The sequence below is a fragment of the Chlamydotis macqueenii genome, chromosome 1 (genome assembly GCF_036417535.1).
Source record: "Chlamydotis macqueenii isolate bChlMac1 chromosome 1, bChlMac1.mat, whole genome shotgun sequence".
Taxonomy (NCBI): domain Eukaryota; kingdom Metazoa; phylum Chordata; class Aves; order Otidiformes; family Otididae; genus Chlamydotis; species Chlamydotis macqueenii.
Window position 1 is genome coordinate 149062093 of NC_141556.1, and position 22905 is coordinate 149084997.

The following is a 22905-nucleotide window of genomic DNA, read 5'->3' on the forward strand; positions in this document are numbered from 1 at the left end:
AACTGTAAGAGAGGATTCCTATCTTGACTCGGAAGAGCTGTTAGGTGGAAGACCGGGTAACTCCTTAGAGGGAGACTGGAATGGCCCTTTCTTGCCTGGGCTGCTACTTTCCCGGTTGTGTAGCATTAGCACAGCAGTCAATCTGACCGACAAGAGACTTGTGCAACCGCGGCGTTCGCTCATATCTCATACAAGATCTAAAAGTGTCTCTTCATTTAAACTGTGCTTTCTCTTGATATGTGTCCTATCAGGAAATTAAAAGGATAGTTTTATGAGTAACCGTATTGTGGTCCAGTCTTCTTTGGGAAGATGTACAGATTTATACAGGAATAAATTTAATGGTATTAGCTGTTTCTTAATGAAATCTAACACTGTATCTTTCAAGCTGCCTCTTTGGTTACGTACATAGGCACAGAATAAAGAATGATACCTTGCATCCGGTGATTATTTTTCCCTGTACTATTCAAAGACCTTGCTTCTAGAAAGTAGCTTTCTGCATGAGAAACTCTCCTAGATACGAGAAACAGGTGTTCAGTAGCCCCAAATTCAGGTAAAAATCTGTGGAACTTTGCCTTGAGAGTTACATTGAGAAGTATCTTAATTTTCTGTTACCACATGCACCTTTTTATATCAGATAAAAATTCTGGTCCAGGTGACCTGGTAAAAAAAAAAAAAAAATCCAGATGTCTAAGAATTTATTCAGTATTTGAAATGACAGCAAACTGAGAAGCTCATGAGAACAGAGTCTGAACAGGGCCCTTAAAATATTTAGTACTCTGTGAGCTAGAAAGTTAAAAGTTGTTTTAATATACATATTTTTCACATTTTCCTACTGTCATGAGGTAGATTGAATGGGGTGTTTTGTAAAGCAATTGATAAATTGCTTAAGACTATTAAGTGAACATTGTCTAGAAATGGACAATGTACTCTTTTTACTTAAACAGCTTTGGTTGGGAATAAATGCATTTTTGAACTGAACAAACATCTCTTCCTCTTTGTAGTTAAAAAGCGAATGTATGATTTTTCTATTGGGGAACAGAAGGTCAGCGGTTCAATTTTATTTTCAGCATTTTATAGACAGTTTAAAGTGAAATTCCTTGAAAAGTAGGTAGCAATGTTTCAAGGGATTAGCTGTAAAATGTAGCAATCCACAGTGATTCTGAGCTTTGTCCTTCTGTGTGAGATCAAGGTTAAACTTCTTATGTCTGAGGACTGTTCTTTGTTTATATAACACATAAATGTACTAACACTTCTAGTGAAGTATAATTCCTGCAGACCAGCAAATGTTTGTGCTACGGGAAAAGAAGCAGCAACAGAGGTAATAATTCAAACACTTTTGAATCTTGTGAAAGAAAGTCAAGGATGTCTCCTTTATAAAACTTCATAGTGTTCACTGTATCTTGAGTGATTGGCTGTTTTAATTTCAAGGTGAGAAGGAAGGATTATTGACAGTGAGGATGACAGTGCGGGAGCAGAGGTACACTTGACTTGTTTTTCTGCAAAGCATGTTTGACCAGTCTATCATATAGATAATATTACCTAAACGTCCCCTCAGTAGGGTGTCTGATGTTTTCTATGCTCTTGTGTGCTTGGTTCCCTCCTACCCCTTTTTTGGTAAGGGACTGTGGAGAGGTGGGTACATGTAAAATGATTTCTAATTTCTGTCTTGTGTAGACACCTAATGTACATTGTAATCTTCCTCGACTTCCCCTTTCTTTTATTTTGTTTTTTTTTGTTTTGTTTTTTTTTTGTTTTGTTTTGTTTTCATGTATTTCCAAATGTATAGGTAAGCTTAAATGTTGTCTGCTGGGAGCAATGGAGAGATAACACTTCAGAGCAACACCAACAAACATTAAGCTCATCCATGTCTCTGACTTAGTAGAAACACCCATAAGCCAATGCAGACATGTGGCCATTAATCATTGCTGCTGTTTTAAAGGCGAGACGAGGTCTGTTTTCCTGAAAGTTTCCTTTAGTGCAGTTGAGCTGTTTATTAGCTGCATGGCTTTGCTGAAAATGCTTTTAAAAGAATTCAGGAAAAGGTGAGCTGATGCTCTTTTCTGACCATCTCGCTGTATTTATCTAAATGTGAGGCAGTGTTTGGGCTTCTGCTGTGTTTACTCAGAAGCCAGGAAACATAGGCCAAAAAAAAGCTGCTTCCTTCCTGTTTATCTCATGCTCTTTGCAGCTGAAGGGTCTGAAGATGTCCTCTCTGCATAGCCTGGGTTTTACCATTGCTGTCTAGAATGTGGAAAACCATCACTCAATGACTTCAAAATAAAGCAAGAAGCAGCTTTTTACCCTAATAGTGGAAAAACTTGCTGCAGATTGGGTCTTCTGCAGTAGTTGCATCTGCGTAGGGTGCTGATGGAGGCAGAGTAACAACCTGCAGCTGCTGTGGGCACCTGCCTGTTCCCTGCTTGCTGCTGGAACTTGCAGCAACAGATGCAGGAAAGGGAGATGGAGGGCTGATGGAATGAGCATGCAGGGGCTAAAGGCTGGAGGAATGGGTTGTTAGGAAGGGATGTTAGCTGGCTATCATCTATCTATGGTGGTTGGAGTTGCTTTATAGTCGGATGTTTAGGCTTTTTTTCCTCTTTCAAGAGACTAAAACCAGCTCTGATAAGTTAATAATTCACACTTACTGTGTTTTCTGATAAGTATATAATAAGAGGGCATGAAAAGATGCAGTTTTGTATAGTCTTTGAGAAGGTATCTTTGAGATACCTTCTTCCAAAAATACCGTCTGGGTTGGATGAAGTACTAATAAAATCATAGAACTACAAAAATCCTCTCTTAGTGTTTTCTGCTTGGTCTCTAGAAGGTTGCCAGTACTGTCTGTTAATTTTTGTCCCGCTTTCCAAATGAAATAAAAATGCAAATTTCTTAAAAACTCCCCCTCTGCCTAGCCCCCCCCCCCCCCAAAAAAGCAGGTGAAATACATTTATTTCATTTTATTAAATTACTTAAGGTTGTTCTTAAGCAATTTCTTAATAGTCATCCCATGTTTATGGAAAGACTAGAGCCAGGTTTTTATTTTAAGCCCTTTGCCCTGTGCGTCGGTGACTATACTCAGTTTCAGCTTAGGTAAAGACCTATGAGAGTGTTTCCTCTGTAACTTCTGTTATCATTGTCTGTCTTTTAAGCATAGGTAAGTTATAAGGCTCCTAATTAGTACTACTAAACTTTAACATATATTAATATAATACTAGCTTGTTCCTGTAGAATACCAGCTTTTTGTCCTTTGAAATAGAATTTTGAATTTAAATGATCTCTCAGAAGCTAAAAATTAACACTGCCTACTTTATAATAAGCATGCTCTTCCAGAAATGATATAGAAATATCCTTTTCAAGTAATACATCAAAAGATTTTTTAAAATATACCTTCCTGAAAGAGCAGAGTGCCTATCACATAAATAAGAAAGGTAGTATTATGTGTTTTAAAGACTGTCGCGTTGATTAAGCATTTGTATCTCAAACTGCCTCAGACCAGGAAATCTTGTGGCATAGCAATATTGCTAATAAAATTTAAAAAATATGAAATTGGGAGGGTTAGCTTATATGAAAGTCATAACACAAAACAGAGTGAATATTGTATAAAATTAGGGTGGTATTGCATGAATTAATAGAAGGCCAGAACTCAGATTTCTGTACTTTTAGTGCTGCAGCAGCCTACCTTGTAACAGCCCTGACAGCTTTTTCTTTCTACCACTAGAGAAGGGAGCAGGCTAGAGTATCTGCTACTTCCTCAAATAAATGTTAGCAATTTTATTCTTATCTAATAATATTTTCCAGAGTCTTACTGTTGTGACAGCATTGTGTCCTTGCAACTTCAACTTTTTTTCTGAGACCGTATGCCTCCAATTATGAAGCTGTGTTTGGCTGAATAATGGGCGGCCATGACTGTGAGGTCACCTTGGCTTACAAAAAAAGGAGGAAAGATGTGAGCTGGGGGATTGCCCTCACTGCGGTTGTTGTGCTTGGCAGCCGCTACTTTCAAGGGCATCCCCACCGCTCTTGCCTGGTAGATGCTGATGCTCGACCTTTCTGCTGGGTTGGGCTTAGAGAGCTGGAAGGAGCTTTGTAGTCATCTACAGCCATCAGAGGTGGTCATCGCTAAGACTCTGGGCTGCACGGAAAATGCATGTGAGTCTCGCTGCGGAGATGCACGCTTTGTGATTAAAACTACTCTTTTTCCTTAAATGATGAGTTTACATTTTAAAAGATTGTTTGAAGCAGTCCCTGTTTATTTCATCTGGGCAGACTGATTCATGTGATACGTTTCATGAAAACATTGAGTGGGAAATTTTTTTACAAACATCCTTTTATTATAGAAGCATATAATAAGTGAGGTTTTTTTTTGTTGTTGTTGAATGGTAAAGAGCTGTACTGACTCCTTAGCAGGAAGGATGTATTTCTGGGTGTTTCTAATTTGTATTCTCCTTTATTTCTTTGTATGTCTCTTATACATGGCTTAGAAGTCTTTTTAAGACAAAAAACAAGCTTAACTTTTGTGCTGTATTGGAGCTATGCAGAAATTTGTTACCACTAAACTAGTCTTGAGGTTTCCTGTTTGCAGTTGTTCTGTAACGCAAGATACAAGGTGCTGGAGTGTAGCTGCAGTTGTGTTAGAGATTGGGATATCAGATATGTTGTGGGGACAAGAGAAGCAAACATTGCTTAGAAGCAGTCAGAGGCATCCGGTTGAAGAAACAAAACCCCAAATTTTGCCCTGAAACAATGGCAGGCAATGAAGAGGGTTTGAGGTGTGTGGGCGCAGGCTGTTGGGTAGCGTCAAGATGAAGTTACTTAGCTAGTATAGTTCTAAATTCCTGGTTAATTAAGACTGATTCTTCACTTTTTTGAAGATATACAGCCCGCTTGTATTTTAGCAAAAGGTATTATCTAAAATACCCGCACTTGCGGTGCCCGTAGAAGTGGGCCGCGGCAGGGCGGTCCTGCCCTTGGAGCACAGGCCTCAGCACCTCCGATGTGATAAACCATTCCGCTGGGCTGTGTCGCCCTCACAGTTCTATCTGTAATTCTTGTTGGTTGTTTTTTTTTTCCTAAGTGATTCATAAGGAAACAGAGGACTTTTGCACCTAAGAACAAATGTCTTGGGACCTGCCAGAAGAAAGGCTCATGGTGTCTGCCGAGCCTGCCCTTCAAGTCACCCCTGCGGCTGGGCCTGCCTGGCAGCTGGTTGTTAATCTGTCCAGCATGGGTGCAGGCTTGGGTGGATGGGTAGACCTAAATCAAGAACTCAAATGAAGTGAAAAACGTACAGAAAAAATAGTTTGTTCATGCCTGTCTTCCTTAAAACCCCTTTAATAAGTACTAATTACACATCCATAATCTACTGGTATGCTGTGTGAATCTTTGAGGATGTCCTTGGGTTCTTCCCTTTATTTTTCTTTAGGATTAGAGTTCATCTGACTACTTGGTGGTATTACCAAGGACGTCCAATTTCTGCTTTCAAATTAGTGGCACAACTGTAAGTCTCCAGAACTTCTTCATTGCTCCAGGCTTTCCTCAGAGTTGACACTAAAACTATAAAAGCTTTGTGGACGGTTCTGCTATCTTGGGGTGCATTTGAAGATTAAAAATGTTTAATTTTTCTTATTATTTTTATACCCTAGTTAATGCCATAGGAAAATGGCTGTCACTGTAAAATAATCCCATAGTGTAGAAATAAGTATTAAATATTTTTTCTTACATCACATGCAGGAAACTTAATATTTTGTCTAATTTTATACTTACTCTAGTGCTAATATTTAATTTATTCCAGATGTACTTTAACTTTTTAATAGTTCTTAATGAGCTGAGCTGCACTTCTTCTGATACCTTCAGTTTTCATTTCCTGACTTGAGCTTGTTGCTATCAGTTTTTAATTTTCAAAGAATGGATCAGGGAGAGAACACACAGAAAATCTCTAGAGCTTTTTACCTCACTTTTAAACTAGGATATTCTTTTAACCATATAATACTTGTGAGAGTTGGTTGGGAGATGTAATAAAACATCTCCTTCGCAGTGGATCCACTTATTTACATCTTTGTTCACATTTATTATTTACAGCTTTCACTCATTCTTGCTTTCAGCTTTGGAAAACTGACCCTTCTAAAGTACAGACTGCGGCTTCTATTGAATGTGACTATGTCTTCAGTTTGCACATCAAAGTAAATTAGATAATAATCACTTGCACTTACTCACCTGTCAGTTTTAGTTCAGTAGTCAATGCATCCCTAATGAGACCTAATAGCGAAATACCCCAAATTAATTGTCAAGCTTGTGTTAAAACAGTCAGCAATTTTAGGCAGCCCAGGTATGTGGGTTTTTTTTCTGCTCAGTTATTGGTTTGACGCCTCAGAACTGCATAGCCAGATGATGAATATTTGGTCATTACAGCTATTTAGTCAACTTTCTTTAAAAGAGGGGAGGGAGTATTCTTACAATAATTTTTGGCGCAGTGACTTCTTTCCAAGGAAGTGTTTTCCTTCGAGTGTCTTGACACACATTGTATGCAGTATTAAAGTGTTAAACTGCAGCAGCAGTTAGACAAAGTGGCCTTTATGTGATCCATCTCCATTTGCCTGAGCACCAGCAAATAGCCCGTGTAACACAGCATGAAAAAGGTTTTACTGGTTTGAACAGAAGGCAACGATTTGCTATAATTTGGGTCAGTTTGTTTACTCTTTTTATACCTCTGCATTTTGAGATTTTATTGTAGCAATGATTAGAAATATGATATTTTGCTTAGTTTAGGTTAACTTTGACCTTTGCGTGAAGGAGATGATATTTTCCTGTTTTTTTTAAATATATATACTTTAAGTGCCAAAAATGCTGTCTTCTACTGGAAGTAGCTAAAAGTATGTCTATAAGGTGTATTCTTTTTCAGAGGTTTTCATTTGAATTCACATTTCTGTTCTTTGTAATTCCTTTTGAGTTCTGTCTTTGAGTTTGGTTCTTTACTAATCCTCACGAACCAAATGAAACAATTTCAAATATAGAGGGATGTACTTTTTTGGCATCTTTCTGTATGTCAAAACTATTAGTCCAGGCTGATTTAAAAAAAAAAAACGAAAACAAAAAAAACCAAAACCAACTAAGCGCACAGCCACCCACACACGCAACAAAAAAATGACTGTAAGTGATAACAAAGCTTCAAACTTCCTGAAACAGTAGGCAGGTTAACCAGAGATTGCATCTTCGTAAGTAAGAAAGCTTTAGATGTAGAGTGTACTTCAGATGAAGTGATCTAATGCAAGTTATTTTATTAATTACAGCATACAGTTGGCACATCCGCTTACTATGAAAGAGGCCTTGATGGAAAGAGACTTTTTAAAAAATTATTTTCCACAGCTGTTTTACCGTAGAGGACCAAATACTGCCTATTGGCTATGGCTTACAAAAGATTAACCCAAGTGCTAGCCCCTCGGCAACACGTGCTGCAGCATTCAAAACCCATTTTGATTTTCAGAGTCTGGGGGCAGGAGAAGGAGAGGTTGTTCAGCCTTCAAATCTTAGAGAAAACTGTGATATGTATTAAGCTATCTTTTCTCCCAAGACAATTAACTAAATATTGTAGAGTAATTATGTCTTATGTAATACTGTATAGCAATTACGTGTTTTATGCACATCAGTGTCATGTAAAAGCCTCCGTATCAATTCAGTACCTTTCTTTCAGCATCTCTTAGGAGGACATCCAATTCCAGAACAGTCTGTTACATCAATTGTCGCTTCCTATTAATAGAATTTTTGCTTGTTCCCTTGGTGAGGAATTAAATTTGAAGCATTGCTGTCAGTCATTTTTCAGCCATGTTTCTTTTTTGCAAAATAAGTTGTGAACGAGGAGAGCAACTGCTGCTTTTCTCACTGCATCTTTCAAGTTCAGCCATAGCTCCTGCTTGCAGTGTCCTACCGTATCCCTGAGGTAACTGCGAGTCTTCCTCCCTGGGGGCAAGAGGAGATGCTGCTTTTCTGGCCATTGCATCTGGGTGTTAATTTATGTCAGTCCATAGAAGATGCCAGTTCAGGTGGTATGCTGGAATGGATCCTTTCTTATTTATTATTGTGGGAGAAACACATATGGGAGGAGAAAAATAAGTCTGGGCCTCGTAAATGAAAATGAGACCTGTGTAACAATTATATATAATCTGATATTCAGAATAATGTCAACTGAGCAAACATTTTACATGAAAAATCACTAGCAGATTTACAAGTTTGTGGGAGAAAATTCTCTTAAGTTCCTCTACATTTAAGTTTGCATAATCTTGAATATTGTTTGCATGGTTCAAGCATTGGTATAAGTGGTTGGTTGTCTTCTGTTTTTTCCTGCCATTGATAAATTCTTCAATCATTAATAGTTGAACATAACCTTTTCCTTTCTGGACTTTCTTCTGATAAAGTCTACACAGGAGCTACAGTACTAGATTTTCCACTGATGTGTGCCTTTGTTTTGCCCTAAGGTTAGCTAATGTTCCTCACCTTGTCTGAGCAGGCTTTCAGCACAGTCTTCTTAAGACTGACTTGACTTTGGCTGGGTTTTGTTCACTACCTTCCTAGCCTGTCAGATTTTTCAGTTTTCTCCTCTCTCCAAAGCATGTTTTTTTGTGTTGGAACATTTTTCACCTGTACTTCCGCAGTAGGGCAGCTGTTACTGAAGACAGGACTCCTCTCCTAATAAAACCTAAATTGGAGGGAAGAAACAAAGTGGCTGAAAATACCGGAGCTCAATCTAAGCTGACTAATTGTAACATTTCAGCAAATACAATATTGGTAAAATAATTTCGTTTACTACCACTGTTAGCAATGAAGGAAATGCTGACTTAAAAGGGATTGGAAGTGTGCATTGGTCCTATAGTTAATATAAGAATTACCTTTTGAAGGTCTGGGTTGTGGAGTTCTGTTTGTTTACCTGTTTAGTGTGGTGTCTTTTTTTTTTTGTTTGTAAAGCTGCAGTTGGAACTTGGATTGCTATGAAAGTAAAGCAAATGACCACTTGATACAGCAAGCTAAAAGCCAAGGCGATACAGGGACTTTTAAAAGTGAAACAGTCTTGTACTGAGAAATGGCTGTGTTGCATTTCATAAATTTACAGTTCTTTACATAGGTGTTTCAAAGCTTTTCGCAGGTTCTTCTTAAAGTGTGACAGTTGTTACCCTATCGAGTATGAGGAGAAGACTCTCTATTTCAGCACTAGGAGTTTTGAGGTTTTTGAAGAGGAACGTTCCAGAAGGTTGTACACTCTAAGCAGTAATACATTTTCATTTTCTTGATGTGAAGGAGTCTGGTTTTAACATTAGAATTTTTGAGGACTCTGATATTTTTTTGTTGTGCAGTCAGTAAGCACTATACTGAAGAAATTTCACATTGTACACTCATACGCTTTGGAAGGTTGTATTATTTTGTTGTTGTTGTTGTTGTTATAGTTTTCCTCAAATCTAGTTATGTCGTTTGCTTCTAATCTTTTCTTTGGCACACAGCTGTGTTGCAGAAGCATTTAAAAACTATTAATTCTACAGCCCCTCTTCTGGGGAACAAATGTCCTTATTCGCATACAAGGAAATCTTAGCTCTGCAAATGTCACAGGAAGAACCTTATTGTCCGTGACTGAGCCAATCTCATGATGTAACCAGAAGAAAGTAATTTTAGAACTTTAATACTAGTTCCCCACATGTAAAAACAAACAAACAGACAAAAAAACCAGAAAACAACCAAAAACACCTCACCAAATAAAATAAACCCAAAACTAAACAAACACTGACCTTCCCCCTAGAAGAACCCTCTAAAAAACCAGCATAACCAAACCCCTCCACACACATGTATACAGCTTTAAATAGGCAAATATTTAGCAGCAATTACAGGAGGCATTTGGACTTGTTATAAATCCTCTCTTCACTTGAGTAGTAATGCTTGTGCCATTAAACAGTCAGCAAAACCTGGAGTACTTTATTGGCTTGGGTTCTGCATGAGCATGCCACTTGAAAAATCTGACTTCCCCACACTTCTGCCAAAATTGCATCATGCAAGGAGTCTGCTTGCGAAACGACATCGTTTCTCAGGCAGAGTGACAGTTTTAGACGTTGACAATAACTGAAATTGTAGAAATCAGGTCGCTTGGGGCTCCCTGTCCTGGGTGAATTTTGGAGAACTGTATAGTTGATGTCGTCAGCCCTGACGTGTTCTTTTCCTGTGCTTCTGTCCTTCCTCAACACCTTGGGGAAACACTTGGCAACTCCTATAACAGCGGCCAATTCAAACTTTTTTTTTTTTTACTTCAAAGGGATAGGAAGAATTTAATAGTTTTCCATCAGTCACTAGTCAAATATTATGTGTTTTAAATTATTAGTATACTGTAAAATTGATAGATAATTTTAACTTGCCTGTGTTGTGGAAATAACCTTTTTTAGAAGTGGAGTCTGTGTGGTGGCAACATCAGCCATCTGCATTGATGGTGTCCTATTTCGTGTTCTCTGTGTCCCCAGGAATAGTAAGAATTGATCACTTTATAATTGCTGAGATAAAATAAACTGATGTAAATTGGAGAGCGAAATTATATTGACAGTGCTGGCCTCCAGAACATGCTTGATTGCAGTCCCCATGTGGCTACATCAGCTTATCGACCTGTAGGCTATCTGCCCGTTTCATGTGAGTCAGAAACCAGGTCAGTTTATTGGAGACTGTGTCCCAAAGCTCAGGCTCTCCTATGTCATTGTCAGACAGGATTATTATTTTAAGGGAAAAAAATGTTGAAGGGTGTAGTGACTTATTTCTTGTAAAGTCATAAATTCCACCTGCATTAGTCACAACCTGTTTCAACTGTAAGGGTTGTATTTCATCTTCATTGTTCAAAACATCGTGAATTTCTTTTTGAACTTATCTTGGGGCACTCAGCTATGCAAACTCACATTTGAATGATGTTTTAAACGGTTCCTTTGTGTTTTGTGATTGAAAAATGAGAGCTTAAGCCTGTTGATTTCAGCTTCAGATTTTCAAAAATGTCATCCTACCTTGGCCACGAAGGGTGACGTTTCTGGTGCTTCCCAAAGCTTTGCTGTCAAATAGTTTAGCCACCATAGCTCAACTCCATATGATGCTCTCCTGGAAACAAAAATGATAAGAGGAGGCTATTAAATTTTAATGGAGCCCACTGTTGTGTCTTATGATTGTAGATTTAACTGTAAATAAGGAGAACGGTTCTTTTTCTTTGAAAGAGTAGGCTGTTGGTCTGTCTAGCATGTAGTTTTCACAGCTTGTATTGTAGCTAAAGGGAGAAAGTGTGTGTGCGCGTGTGTTTACAGACTGCAGAAGGAACCCTTTCTGAATATAGGTAATAAAATTTACGTGCTCAACAGAATTTCTGAATGCACTTTGCGGGTTTTTTAATTACCGTTCTGTCACATAAACTATTAGGTATCAGAATTCATAGGATTGTGGACTGTTAAGAACTAAGCATCGAAGTCAAATCATATTAAAAAGATTCTTGAACATTGTTTGAAGTACTCTGAGACCTGTTTCTACTAATCTGTAATTTAAATGAAATCTACAGCTTTTACTTTTAAAAAAATTAATCTGCTACATTGATTGTCAAATACGTTCTCACTTCCCACTCTCTCTCGTCCTCCTCCGCTTCCCTCTTCCCCCAAAAACCTCTGGCAGTGATAAGAAAATTGTAGGTAACTTCTGAGAATTTAGAGATGAAATCAACATGTTTTGGTTGGCATTACAGTATGTTTGAATGTCACTGGTACTGGCATGGGACTTTTCCTTGCACACTGTTATGTTCCCCTTACATTGTTCCTGGTAATTACTGGGATGCGTAGGAAAACGTGGAGGCACGCAGCTGTCTCTATGCAGCTGACAAATAGCTTTGGAAAAGATCATTCTTGTTACAGGTAAGTTAAAAAAAAAAAAAAGACAACTCATTCAATCTTAACAGAACTCTAGATAAATTTTGGGTAGGGAAGAACTGAAATACAGTTGAGGGAAGTGCAGTGGGTACTCTTCTTCACCCTGCTGACTCGTGCCCAGCGCTGAACTGCGGTGAGCTGGGATCTTCCTGGGAGTGAAGGCTTCTCCTGAAATGCAGTCTTGTACTGCCTGCACAAAAACATTGTCAACAAAGACTTGCTAAAGAGAGTACCCTCTTCTTGATGGCAGATTTCCCTGCTGAGTTACATTACTTCTTGAAGTCTTTTTAACTTCCTACTAAAAAAAGCTGGATAACTTTGTTTATATGCAGAAAACTTATAAATAATAAGTTAGTATGAGGATGAGGAACTAGGGCACAAGGAAAACATGTTTTTGGAATGCTGCTAGTTTGTTGGTTTTGGGTTGGTGGTTTTTTTTTTCCCTCAGATCAGAACTCTGAATATACCAGGTGTCGGATAGTTTTATAATGCTATTTGCTAGAACTAAATGGGTTTTATAAATTAACATTTGTTACTGTATATCAGAATAATATTTTACATACATTCAGAGGAAGCAAATGTAATAATTACAACTAGAATTTACTATGAAGGTGTTGTCATATTTTAGCGGCAGAAAAAGAAAGAAAGATCAATATGACTTCCCTTATTTTTTAAAAGGGGAGTTTCAATCTATGAGGTTTTTCTCTGTATGGCTTTCTCATTTTTCCCTTCCCTTTCTGGCTTATTTCAGAAGAACTTGAAGAAAAAATTGAATAAGAATTACATTATAGAATTTACTGATTAGCATGTTTTAATATTTTGTTGCAGAAGGACTCCATGAAAGATGACAGAAGAAGTTATTGTTATTGCAAAGTGGGATTACACTGCACAGCAGGACCAAGAACTTGACATCAAGAAAAATGAGCGTCTTTGGCTATTAGATGATTCCAAGACATGGTGGAGGGTAAGAAACGCGGCCAACAAAACGGGATATGTGCCATCAAATTATGTGGAGCGAAAAAACAGCTTGAAGAAAGGTTCTCTGGTTAAAAATCTAAAAGACACATTGGGTAAGTCCTTTTGTATTTTGGAAGAAGTTTAGTAGACTTGATGGGTTTCAGATTGGGAATGTAACGTGTACATAAATACTTTTTAACATGCTTGTTTACATTTTCTTAATCCTTAGTTTAAGGTGACATGGTGGATGATGGAGGGAGGGAGAGAGTGTGAGTGAGGGGAGAATCATGTGGAAAAAATCTGTAACAGGTTTTCTTGCATCACATCCAGGAGAATAAGATGTTATTTTTGTTCCAGTTTGTCAGAGGTTGTGTATTTTCAGTGGCTAAAGAACTTCTCATTGAGATATCAACTGCTGAATCCTCTCCTCTCATGCTGAGTCCTCTCACTCAGAAACAGAAGGCTATAAACTGGATTGTTCAGCGTAGCTGTTGTAGCAAAGCTAAATTGTTTTACGAATGGGAGCATACAGTGTGATTGTGTGCAATGTCAAGGGTTAAGTTTCTGTGGTCTGAGATGTTCCTTCTGCTTCCAGGTCCTTAATATGTATTCTGTTTTATACTTGCACATAAATTCCTCACAACAGTGTATCATAAAATAATATACCTTTGAAAAATTTGGAGTGTATTTTGAAGAAATGTATTTGGAAGTCTGGTGAAATGAAATTTTTCTTTATTTTTGCAGTGATTTTGAATGACTTACTAAATTACTAAAAAATACCGGACTTTGCATATGACTAAAAAAGGTTAAACATAGTGATAACTGATCATTTTACATATAGAGGCCAAAAAACCCCTGCTAGTGGTATTTTAGGATGTAATGAATAAAACAGAAACAGAGATGCACCTGGAGGTGTTTTGAGATTATTTTTTGCTTGTGTTTTGGCTTTTGCCTGTATTTTGCAAAATGTTACAGAGGGAAAACTTATTCTGTTGCAGTTTGCTGTATAAAATACTCATTCTTCAACAGAAAAATTAGGATCTGGGATTGGACTTGTTAGAAAGCAAAAAGGTTCACTTAAAAATAACACGGCAATAGCTCATGTAGGTTTGTCACAGGTGTCCTGGGCTAGTGCTGTGTCTAACAGGTTAGGTTTCTTGGTCAGTTCTTCATTACTTTGTCCTCCATTGCTGAGTTGCCGTAAACTACATAGAGATGGAGGACTACAGGACAGGTGGCAAACAAACAAGGTTATCACAAGATTTAGCACGATAATATTTAAAACTGTAAGCCTTTCTACAGATACTCTTGGAATATACTAATTACAGTGCCAGCAAAGGTGATTATGCCTTTCCAGCGTCAATTAACTAGTTGAGTCAAAATCCCAGCTGTGACTTTAAGCTCCTTTTATATGGATTTCTGTAGTTTAAAATAGATGTATTTTTTCTAAAAGCTACTTTATGAAAGGATTGTGTTTCTGTTGTGATAACATATCAAGTGTTTGTGCAAGATGTGGACTGTATGTACTTGATGCAAATAAACACATTTTTATTTATATCAACAGAAATGTGTTTAAGTGAAGGAACAGAGACATGTCCTGGCATATATGCGTGTTTACCTCTTTGATCTTAACAAAGCTGCATGCTGCGAGGTGCTTCACTGTGGTGGCGACTGATGAAGTGATGTGAGGACAAAGCCTGGTGGTTTCATGCCTGAGCCTCTACTAGTGTCGCATCATCCAAACCTCAGCCCTTTGCATGCACCTACGCAGTTTTTTAAGTTCTGAAGGGCCGTTACTACAATCTACTGATTCCCCTGTACCTTTTCTAATAGTTTTGTCTGTGCGTTGTTTGTTCAGCTGAGGCAGAAAATACAATGTGGCAGAGCCTAGCTTTTTCTTTTGCAGTGCCTGCTAAGCATACACAATGCAAAGCACCTCTCTCACTCTTTTACGTTTGTACATCCTGTGACAGTACGAAACTGCCTAAGGCATACCTGACCCACAAGTTGGCTCAGGATATTTTTAAGACACCCCCCCAAAAAAAAATTAAAAAAAAAAGTTGATGCTTAAGAATATATTTTTTTTTTGTAGTTTAAGGGCTGTAAACTGTGTAGCATGATGAAACTTAGGTCTATGCTGTGCACTCTGTAGCTCTATAATTTTCTTTTTACCTTTCCAGAATTGGAGTCCTCAGCTAAACTATAGTTTTTAAGCTGTGCAGTAATTTCCCGTTCAGAACAAGGAAAGCGTGTGTCCTTCCTTAGAGGTTCCTTTGTTCTGAGCGGCCATCAAGAATGCACTTTTTCTTTTTTTATACAAAGGCTTGCAAATTGCAAGGCTGATGCTTGATCTAGTGAGACAGCTTTTTAAAGTTTTGCTGTACCCAGTGAAACAAGTTCTTAAGTGCGCTTTATAGAAATATGTCTAATATCTCATCAAACATGCCTCTCCTAAGATCAGAAGAAAATTCATATTAAAATACCTGCTAACCCAGCGCAGATGGGAATGGTGGTCATGAGTATTAGTCCGTACACCAAATCAGTTTCCAATTTTGATCTTGAAGCTATTACCAAAATATCAGATACTGAACTAAAAAATAATTTTAAAAAGTCATTTAATAATCAGTCGATAATTAATCGTAAGTCTTGTGAAATCTCAGGAGAAAGCCAGCAGACTCTTAACTGCTTCCAGTGACAAGGCTAGTGAGCTTTAAAGAGAGGAACCCTCTGAAGTATGTGAACCCACCTTTCATACTTGCAGCTCTCTAGAAAAAGGTTGCTCCCATGGAGATGTACTTTTCCTAACCTCTTCCTCAATCAATTCCATTTCCTTGTATTCAAACATATTTCGTCTGAAAGCATTGTTATCCCACAAATGATGTAGTGGGTTGTCTATGTGATGGCCAGTAGCTATGTGCCACTCTTATGCTTATCTGCAGTAATTACTGGTGGTTGATTTACACTTACTCGCAGATATTCAGTAAATATGAAAAGTGCCAGCCGTAGTTCAAATTGTGGCAGACCCCGTAAGAGCTATTGCTATTTAATTAATAGTCCCCATAGTTGGCTGTTGAAGATGCATCATCTAAATAGTTCGTAATCCATCTAGTCTGTGTTCTAATGAAAGTTTGTGACACCAGTTAATACACTGGTATCTCATATGTAAAAAGCCAAGTGTACCACTGAAGTTTACCACATTTACAAAGTTGCCTTTATGAGGAAGACTTTTAATCTCATCAGGGAATGAAGTCATGCCTGTTTGATGCTGAAAACTAATTTTCCCGGAACTCTTGTTGACTGTCGTTAATTGAATATCCATCCTTGAGTACTTTGCTAATAGAATCCCATCAGCTTTACTGTTGTTTGGCTGGGGGTTGGTGGAAGGTTAATGGGTATGTGGGTACCTAGAACATGCAGCTTGATGGTTTAAAACATCAGCCCATTTTCAGCAATGTCTTAAGGCTTCTGGAATTTCTATTGTATTTCAGCATTTTTGGAAAAGATCATCAGCAAATAAAATGTGTTCAGAGCCAGCTCTTTTAAATGTTGGGTGCATATTAAAATACCGATTAACATTTTTCACCTATATTCATTGAATCAGTTACTTGTGGACTGAAGACCAGCTCACCTCAAAACTCAGATGATCCCCAGAAATTTCTGAAGAGATAGTTTTGGATCATGCTACATATTTTTAGTGAACAATAGCCTTTTCTGCACCATTCACTTTATCTTTCCCCTTCTAAGGGGTTACTCTGTTATACTGTGTCTGCTTTTAGTCCTGTCATCAGGGAATTTTTCCAAAACTTTCAGCTTTCCTTAAGTGACTCGAAAACAGTTTGAGACGTGTAATTTTTCTGTTGATGGCTGTCTGTTCTTATAATTTTTCTGTTTGATAGATATTACTTCTGTGTTCTTAATTATCTTTCTTGAGTGAACTCTAATGGATATATAGCTACAACAGCCCGGTTTTAATTATGGAAATGTAGTGTATAGGCCACCTATTAAGTATTTTTAAATGATTCATCTTCTCATTCCCTTTTTTGTCTTAAACTGAGTGATACTGCGAGTAAAAAGTTAATAGCAATTTAGCCATTTCAAATTACTGTCTTCTGTTTGCTCATATTGAATGAAATCTGGTAATTATTACTATTCTTAAGGCAAAAGCCAGCTTCCAGGCCTGTGATTAAAATTTCATCTTCATTCATTATAATGAAGTTTAAAACAGTTTCCTTGTACAGAATTTCTTGTGGGGAGGGTATTTTTTATACATTTTGATTAAGTCTTACTAAGTAAGAGACCTCCAACGTGCATCTTCCAAATTGTAATTTTCTGTAATGTAATTCTTCCCATGCGCTGGGGGTGGGAAGGAATTCCCATACCCATTTGGATCGAGCGGGTGTTTGCCAGCACCACCCCCAGAGCTGCCTCTGAGTGCAGCTCCACGGGATTCCCCTTCTGCAACAAAGATGATCTTGAAGCTCACTGGCTCATCTCCGTCATGCCAAACAGAAACCTTATCTGAAGGAAGCAAAAATAATTAAGAACTCAGTTGTTTGTATAAGCAAAATAAAACTTCTGCATTTTTTCCATCCCTTTACAAGTCATTTTCCTGGCAACAGCACAGCTCCCCAGGCAGCAGTGTGCCATGGGTGACTGATGCGTGTGATCCAGCAGCAGAGTGCTGTTTTCATGGGAATCCACTATTTTCTAAACATTACTGCTTTTGCTTCACAACCAGCACTGCTTAACAGGGATTTCTCAAAAGTGTCTGGTCTTGCTCCCTTTAGTGAACAACCACGTAAGAAACCTTGGAGACATTTCCACTCCGTTCTTGGTGCGAGGTTTTTGAACAGATGCCCAGCAAAAGAAAGAAGGTTTATTAAAAGGTACTGAAAGAGAGATTGGACACCGAGAATACAGGAGATGTGTTTGCAAAATGCGTGGGAACAATAGAAACACTAGAGCTGAGTGTTGACAGTGATGGCAAATAACAGTAATCTTGATAACGTTTCACAGAGATGCTTAATTTGCATGAAAGACTCTTCAAATGACTTTTTTATTAAGCTTCTGTAAGTCGGTAAAACATTTCAGTAACCTCACTCAGCGTGCCAGACTTTCACATGGAAAGTAAGAATTGCCGACTGAGATGTAAAGTACAGAAACCAGTCCTTACTTGCATCACTATTCTAAGGATGTTATTTCAGAGGTGGTGTGAGCGTCCAGGAGTGTTTCTGTGTTCATCAGCCTCCACGGCGTCTACCTGGGTCAATCTCTAGATGTGTGCAGCAGTTCCTGAGTGCTATATATATTGTCACTTCCCCAAATCAACAGTTTTACACCTCTCCCCTTCTCCCTTTGTTATTTTTATTTATTTATATGAAAATGATTTATTAACGTTTTCCCATTTGGGAGCTATTTAATACCACCCTTCATCATGCCTTTTTGGAAATTGCTGGGGAAGTTAGCTCTTTTTTTCTTTAGACAGTCACTACTTAGTAACAAGCAGAAATGTGGAAGAGGTCATTTTTTAATGCAGTGTTTTCTTTAACCTTGGAAAAAACACTGTTGGTTAAGAGGTTTGGTGTACTTCCTTTTTAGATACAAATATTTCAGCTCAAATTTAAACTATTGTCATCGTAGTTCTGCATGACGTGGTCATGAAATCTCATTCACCAAAGAAGTCATCAACCTTTAACTTCTAGTGTGTGGTTCAGTGGTCTTTATTTTTTTTTTTATTTTGTTATTAATTTTGAGAATTTTTTCTTCTTTTAAAAGATATCTTAGTGGCCAAATTTTGGTAGTTCTGACGTGGTCTGTGTAGTAGATGTAAGAACTATCTGTTAAAGCAAAGCCATTCTTTGTGCAAGATGGTATTAATGACATTCGTGAAGTTGCTTCTAAGTCTTTTCTTGAGTACTGAAATTTGATTACTACATAAGTCTTTCACTGGTCAAAGTTACTTATGCAACTCTAATTGTTGTGGTTTTGAACTGAACTTTTTCCAGTTCTTCAGCACTAGTTTTTAAAATGTGATCATGAGAAGCACGTACAGTATTTCTGGCACAGTCATAGCTATGAATTGAGTCTCTTGTACTCTTTGCTTGATGAATTTCTGTTTATCAGCAAACTGCCGTAGCTATATTAGCTGCAAGATCACAGAAAACACATTGAATTATGTAATATGATGAAGTACTAGTTTGAAAATATTTCTGTTTGTTCTTATTTAGTTTTTTTTCAATTTTAGTATTTTCTGGACACCATGTGGATATAAAACTGCTGAAAGAATGGTGGAAATATGGTATCATTGTATAATAAGTATACTATTGTATTGCACAACCTCTTAAGCCTTGTAGAGCTCTTGTTAATTAAAATAGAGCTGCCTTGTAAGACAAACAGAAGTTATTTTAATCTCTTTAGAACTTCAAGTTCCTGATGTTATTGGACTTCCTTGGCACAGAGCTGTAAGAAATGCTAGTCCTTCCACTCAAGAGCAGGCATTTAATAAATATGATTAAAAAAAAAAAAAAAACAACCAACCCTCAGGACTTTCTACAGTATCTAGTCACTTCTCAAATTGTTTATCATATGCAAAGATTTCTAAGAAGGAATGATATGAATTCTTTTGTTTAGCCAAACATCTCTAGTTTAAATTAGCAGTTAAATCCCCTTGTAGGAATTAAACACAAATAAAAGCATTTTTCTTCTGTCACTTTATGTTGCTTTGAAGCTTTCTAGCTTGTCAGAAACATGGGCATGACAGTAGTGGCACGTCTGTCGTGTCTTGGAGGACTGGGTGAGGGTAAGTCATCTGTATTGGCACTTTTAAGCTGTCAATATACAGGAATGTAAGTTCATCTTTACAGAGAGGAATTTGACGAAATTTTTATATATAGCACAAATTCTTGCTCGGTTTCCTAGAATCTGTGTGTTGAAATAACTTATTCCATGGCTGGATTTGCTCAGCAAAAGCACTTCCGCAGTTGTGCTTCATCCTGCTTTTTAGTTGCATTGCTCAAAGTAAGCATGTTTGTTTGTGGGGCAGGGTGGCAACAGGGTTGACTCTTCAGCAGTGATGAAATTGAGGAACATGGTTTTGTGGTAGTGAGAGAAGCTGATGGGAACTCTATTTAGGTGTGGTGTCTTTGGTGGTTTGGAAAAAAAAAAGCTGGAGCAATTGTATTTCTTCCATCTTCAGAGTGATAATAGAGCAGTCTGATTGCATGGGTTACTGTCATTAGATGCTGAGAAAGGAGAAATAGGAGATGCTCACTGTGATTTCAAAACACAGGGAAGAGATTTCTTCCATTCACATCTAGGGCATGTGGAGTTGGGAGGTGGCACTGCTGATACCACTGGAGTGGTAGCAGATGATTTGTATAATAAGGAATTCAAACGCTTTGCTATTTTCTGGAAACATGTTTGCCTCATGATCGTCATCAAAAGACTTAGCTTAAGTAGCAATTTTCAATTTATTGATGATCTTTGAAGATCTGGAGACATATTCAATAGCAGTAGATCTACATATGGAAAATAATACAAGAAGATCTTGCTGACATGGTAGGGTCTGCTATTTCAATTTGATGTATAAATAATGGCAGCAGAATATATTCATTATGAGTTAGTGTTGCTATTACGCATGTTAAAATAACTACCCAGAATGCAAAACAAACTCACAAATTTATGGTTGTGGACCTGTTGTATGCCTGTAAAAATTTAAATAATTTCATGCATGTGAAGTCTCTGCTTTGTGGAACTAAAATCAGACTTTCTGAAAAATACCATGTTATAATTCCTAAAGGAACATGTGCTTAGGAAAGAAAAAAATCTGAAAATGCAGGTCAGACTAATGCAGAAAAAGCCCAGAACAAAATAATACAACTTAATGCTTTTTTGTTACCTGCAGCAAGAAGTCTTGAAAGCAAAGAAAATTGGTAAATATTCTGGAGGACACAAGGTACAGAGTAATGCTTCTTTTCCTGCTTGATAAAAGACTTTCTGTGCCGGATGTATGCATCAGGCCCTTTATCTGATCCGAGATGAAAGGCCAAAAGCAGCAGTGAAAGCAGAACCTGCAGCTTGCCGCAGTGCCCCTGAGCTTCATCGCTTGCTGATGATGGGAGCAGAAGTTTCCTCTTTTTTCAGTTTACAGTTGCGTGTATTATGTTCTGCTGAAAGTATGTCTCAAGTCAGTTATTTATTGGGGTGGATTATTGAAAGGATTTGCTGCTTCAGGAGTCTGAAACAAACATATAATGGAAACCATGACGCGTCCTAACTTTCAGCAGATTTTTCTGATGTGATGGTTGCAGTCCAATGTTGCAAGGCTGACGGCGTAAAGAAATTTTGCTAGTTTTAGTACAGGTTGACTGAATAAATTTATTCTTTGTATTGTATTAGAAGTTTTGTGTAATAGGTACTTCTCGCCCCCTCCCCATGCAGTGTCTGTGTGTGTGCTTGGAGGTACAATTTAACACTTACAGATTTCAGAACGAGCTTTTATTTTAGTCATAATTGTTTTGAACAGATAAAAAGAATTGCCTTAACTCAGTGTGGCTGTGTGTGCTGGTATCTTTGGTGGTATGACTTCCCTCAACTGTCACTTTTGAGGACCCTTGGTTTTGCCCTTTTCTGAGCCAGTTACATTTCAATGTGTAATCGTGTTTGGCCTTAGAGCAAACCTAAAAATTAGCTCCCAAGGTAGTTCCATCGTTCCCTATTAGAGAAGGTCACCCTATTGCCGGTAGCTCTTCCTACACCCTGTTCCAGCCATGGAGGCAGAGCCTTTTGCTCTCTTTGCATTAAAAGTTTGCGTCTGAACCCTCAGCTCTTTTGATGTTTCACTTTTTTTTTCCATCAGATAAACTCCTTTAAGCCATCTGCTAATTATGTCTCCTTTTCAGAGGCAGTGAAAATAGAGTACCTTTTTTTTTTTTTTTTTTTTTCCCTTCCGAGTAGTGTTTTGTCCTGGACTTCTTCTGTCCTCCTTTCCCTTGGGTTCCCGAAGTCTGCCGATGCGGCAAAACCGGGGGCCACAGTGCGGGTCCACTCATTGCACCCTGCTGCTTGGGTTGAACCCTCCCGTAAGTGCGTGCTTTTATGGGGGGTTGTAATGATCACACTTAGAAAATGTGGTCTCTGTGCGCTCTGCATACGATCCTCTCCTAGCACGCGAAGGTGGTAGCAGAGCAGAAACAGTTGACAGTAGCTGATTTTGAGGTCTTGCGTACACCTTGTTTGGTGTGTATAGCTGGATGACCCTTCTAAAGATGGCCAGCAAAAATCAGTAGCCTGCGTACGTACTCTCAGGGACACTATTATCCAAAGAATTCAGTAACTCAAAGGCCAAGTGATTTTTCTATATTGAAGTGACAGTGGCTCCCCGTCCTACCATCATTGAGGGATTTCTTCTCCTTCAGGTGTCAGTATTTCCTCCAATATGCATACCTAAATAATTCTTTCAGTAGTACTGGATGTCTTTTTGAGACCTTGGGTTGTCTAACATTTAATCTTCCAGGGTCTCTCGTAATATTTTTTTTTTCTCTGTGTGGGCACACTTGAGTTCCATTGGTTTCTGTTTCTCAGGTTTTTCAAAGACTTGAACAATATGTAGCCATTCTGTGACTTGTTTTCATTCTGCACAAACAAAATTTCTAAATTAGCAGTCATGCCGGAAAAATTGTGCTTTGCCTTAAAATGTACAAGAGAAGATTTCCGTCCTTTTTCTGAGTCTCAAAGATATTTTATTGTGTGGAGTGTGCCCATAAAGCTGGAATAGAGATGCGTGCAGTATAGGCAGACACCCATCATAAACCAGCTATGAGACAGAAAATGCCCACCTCTGTTCTTTTTATGAAGGAGGGTTCCAGCGGCAGAGATTACTTTCTTTGAGAGTCACTTCAGTGGTAAACGTGATTGTTTACTGGCAAGTAGTTTTTGTGGTCTCAGCAAACGGATTTGGACAGACACTGCTCTTAATGTGAATGGGTGGTCAGGTTGGCCAGGTGGACATTCAGGGGTGCTGTTTCTGCTGGGTGACTAT

The 22905-nt window shown here is 38.1% G+C and overlaps 1 protein-coding gene across 1 annotated transcript in view; it reads left to right on the forward strand.

The window, feature by feature from the left end:
- NCK2 (NCK adaptor protein 2) overlaps positions 1 to 22905 on the forward strand; it is an 88355-nt gene that overhangs the window by 42899 nt on the left and 22551 nt on the right. The window contains exon 3 of the mRNA XM_086769709.1: positions 12738 to 12979. Within this exon, the coding sequence (XP_086625835.1) occupies positions 12754 to 12979 (226 nt within the window). The 5' untranslated portion in view covers positions 12738 to 12753. The remainder of the gene's footprint in view (positions 1 to 12737; positions 12980 to 22905) is intronic.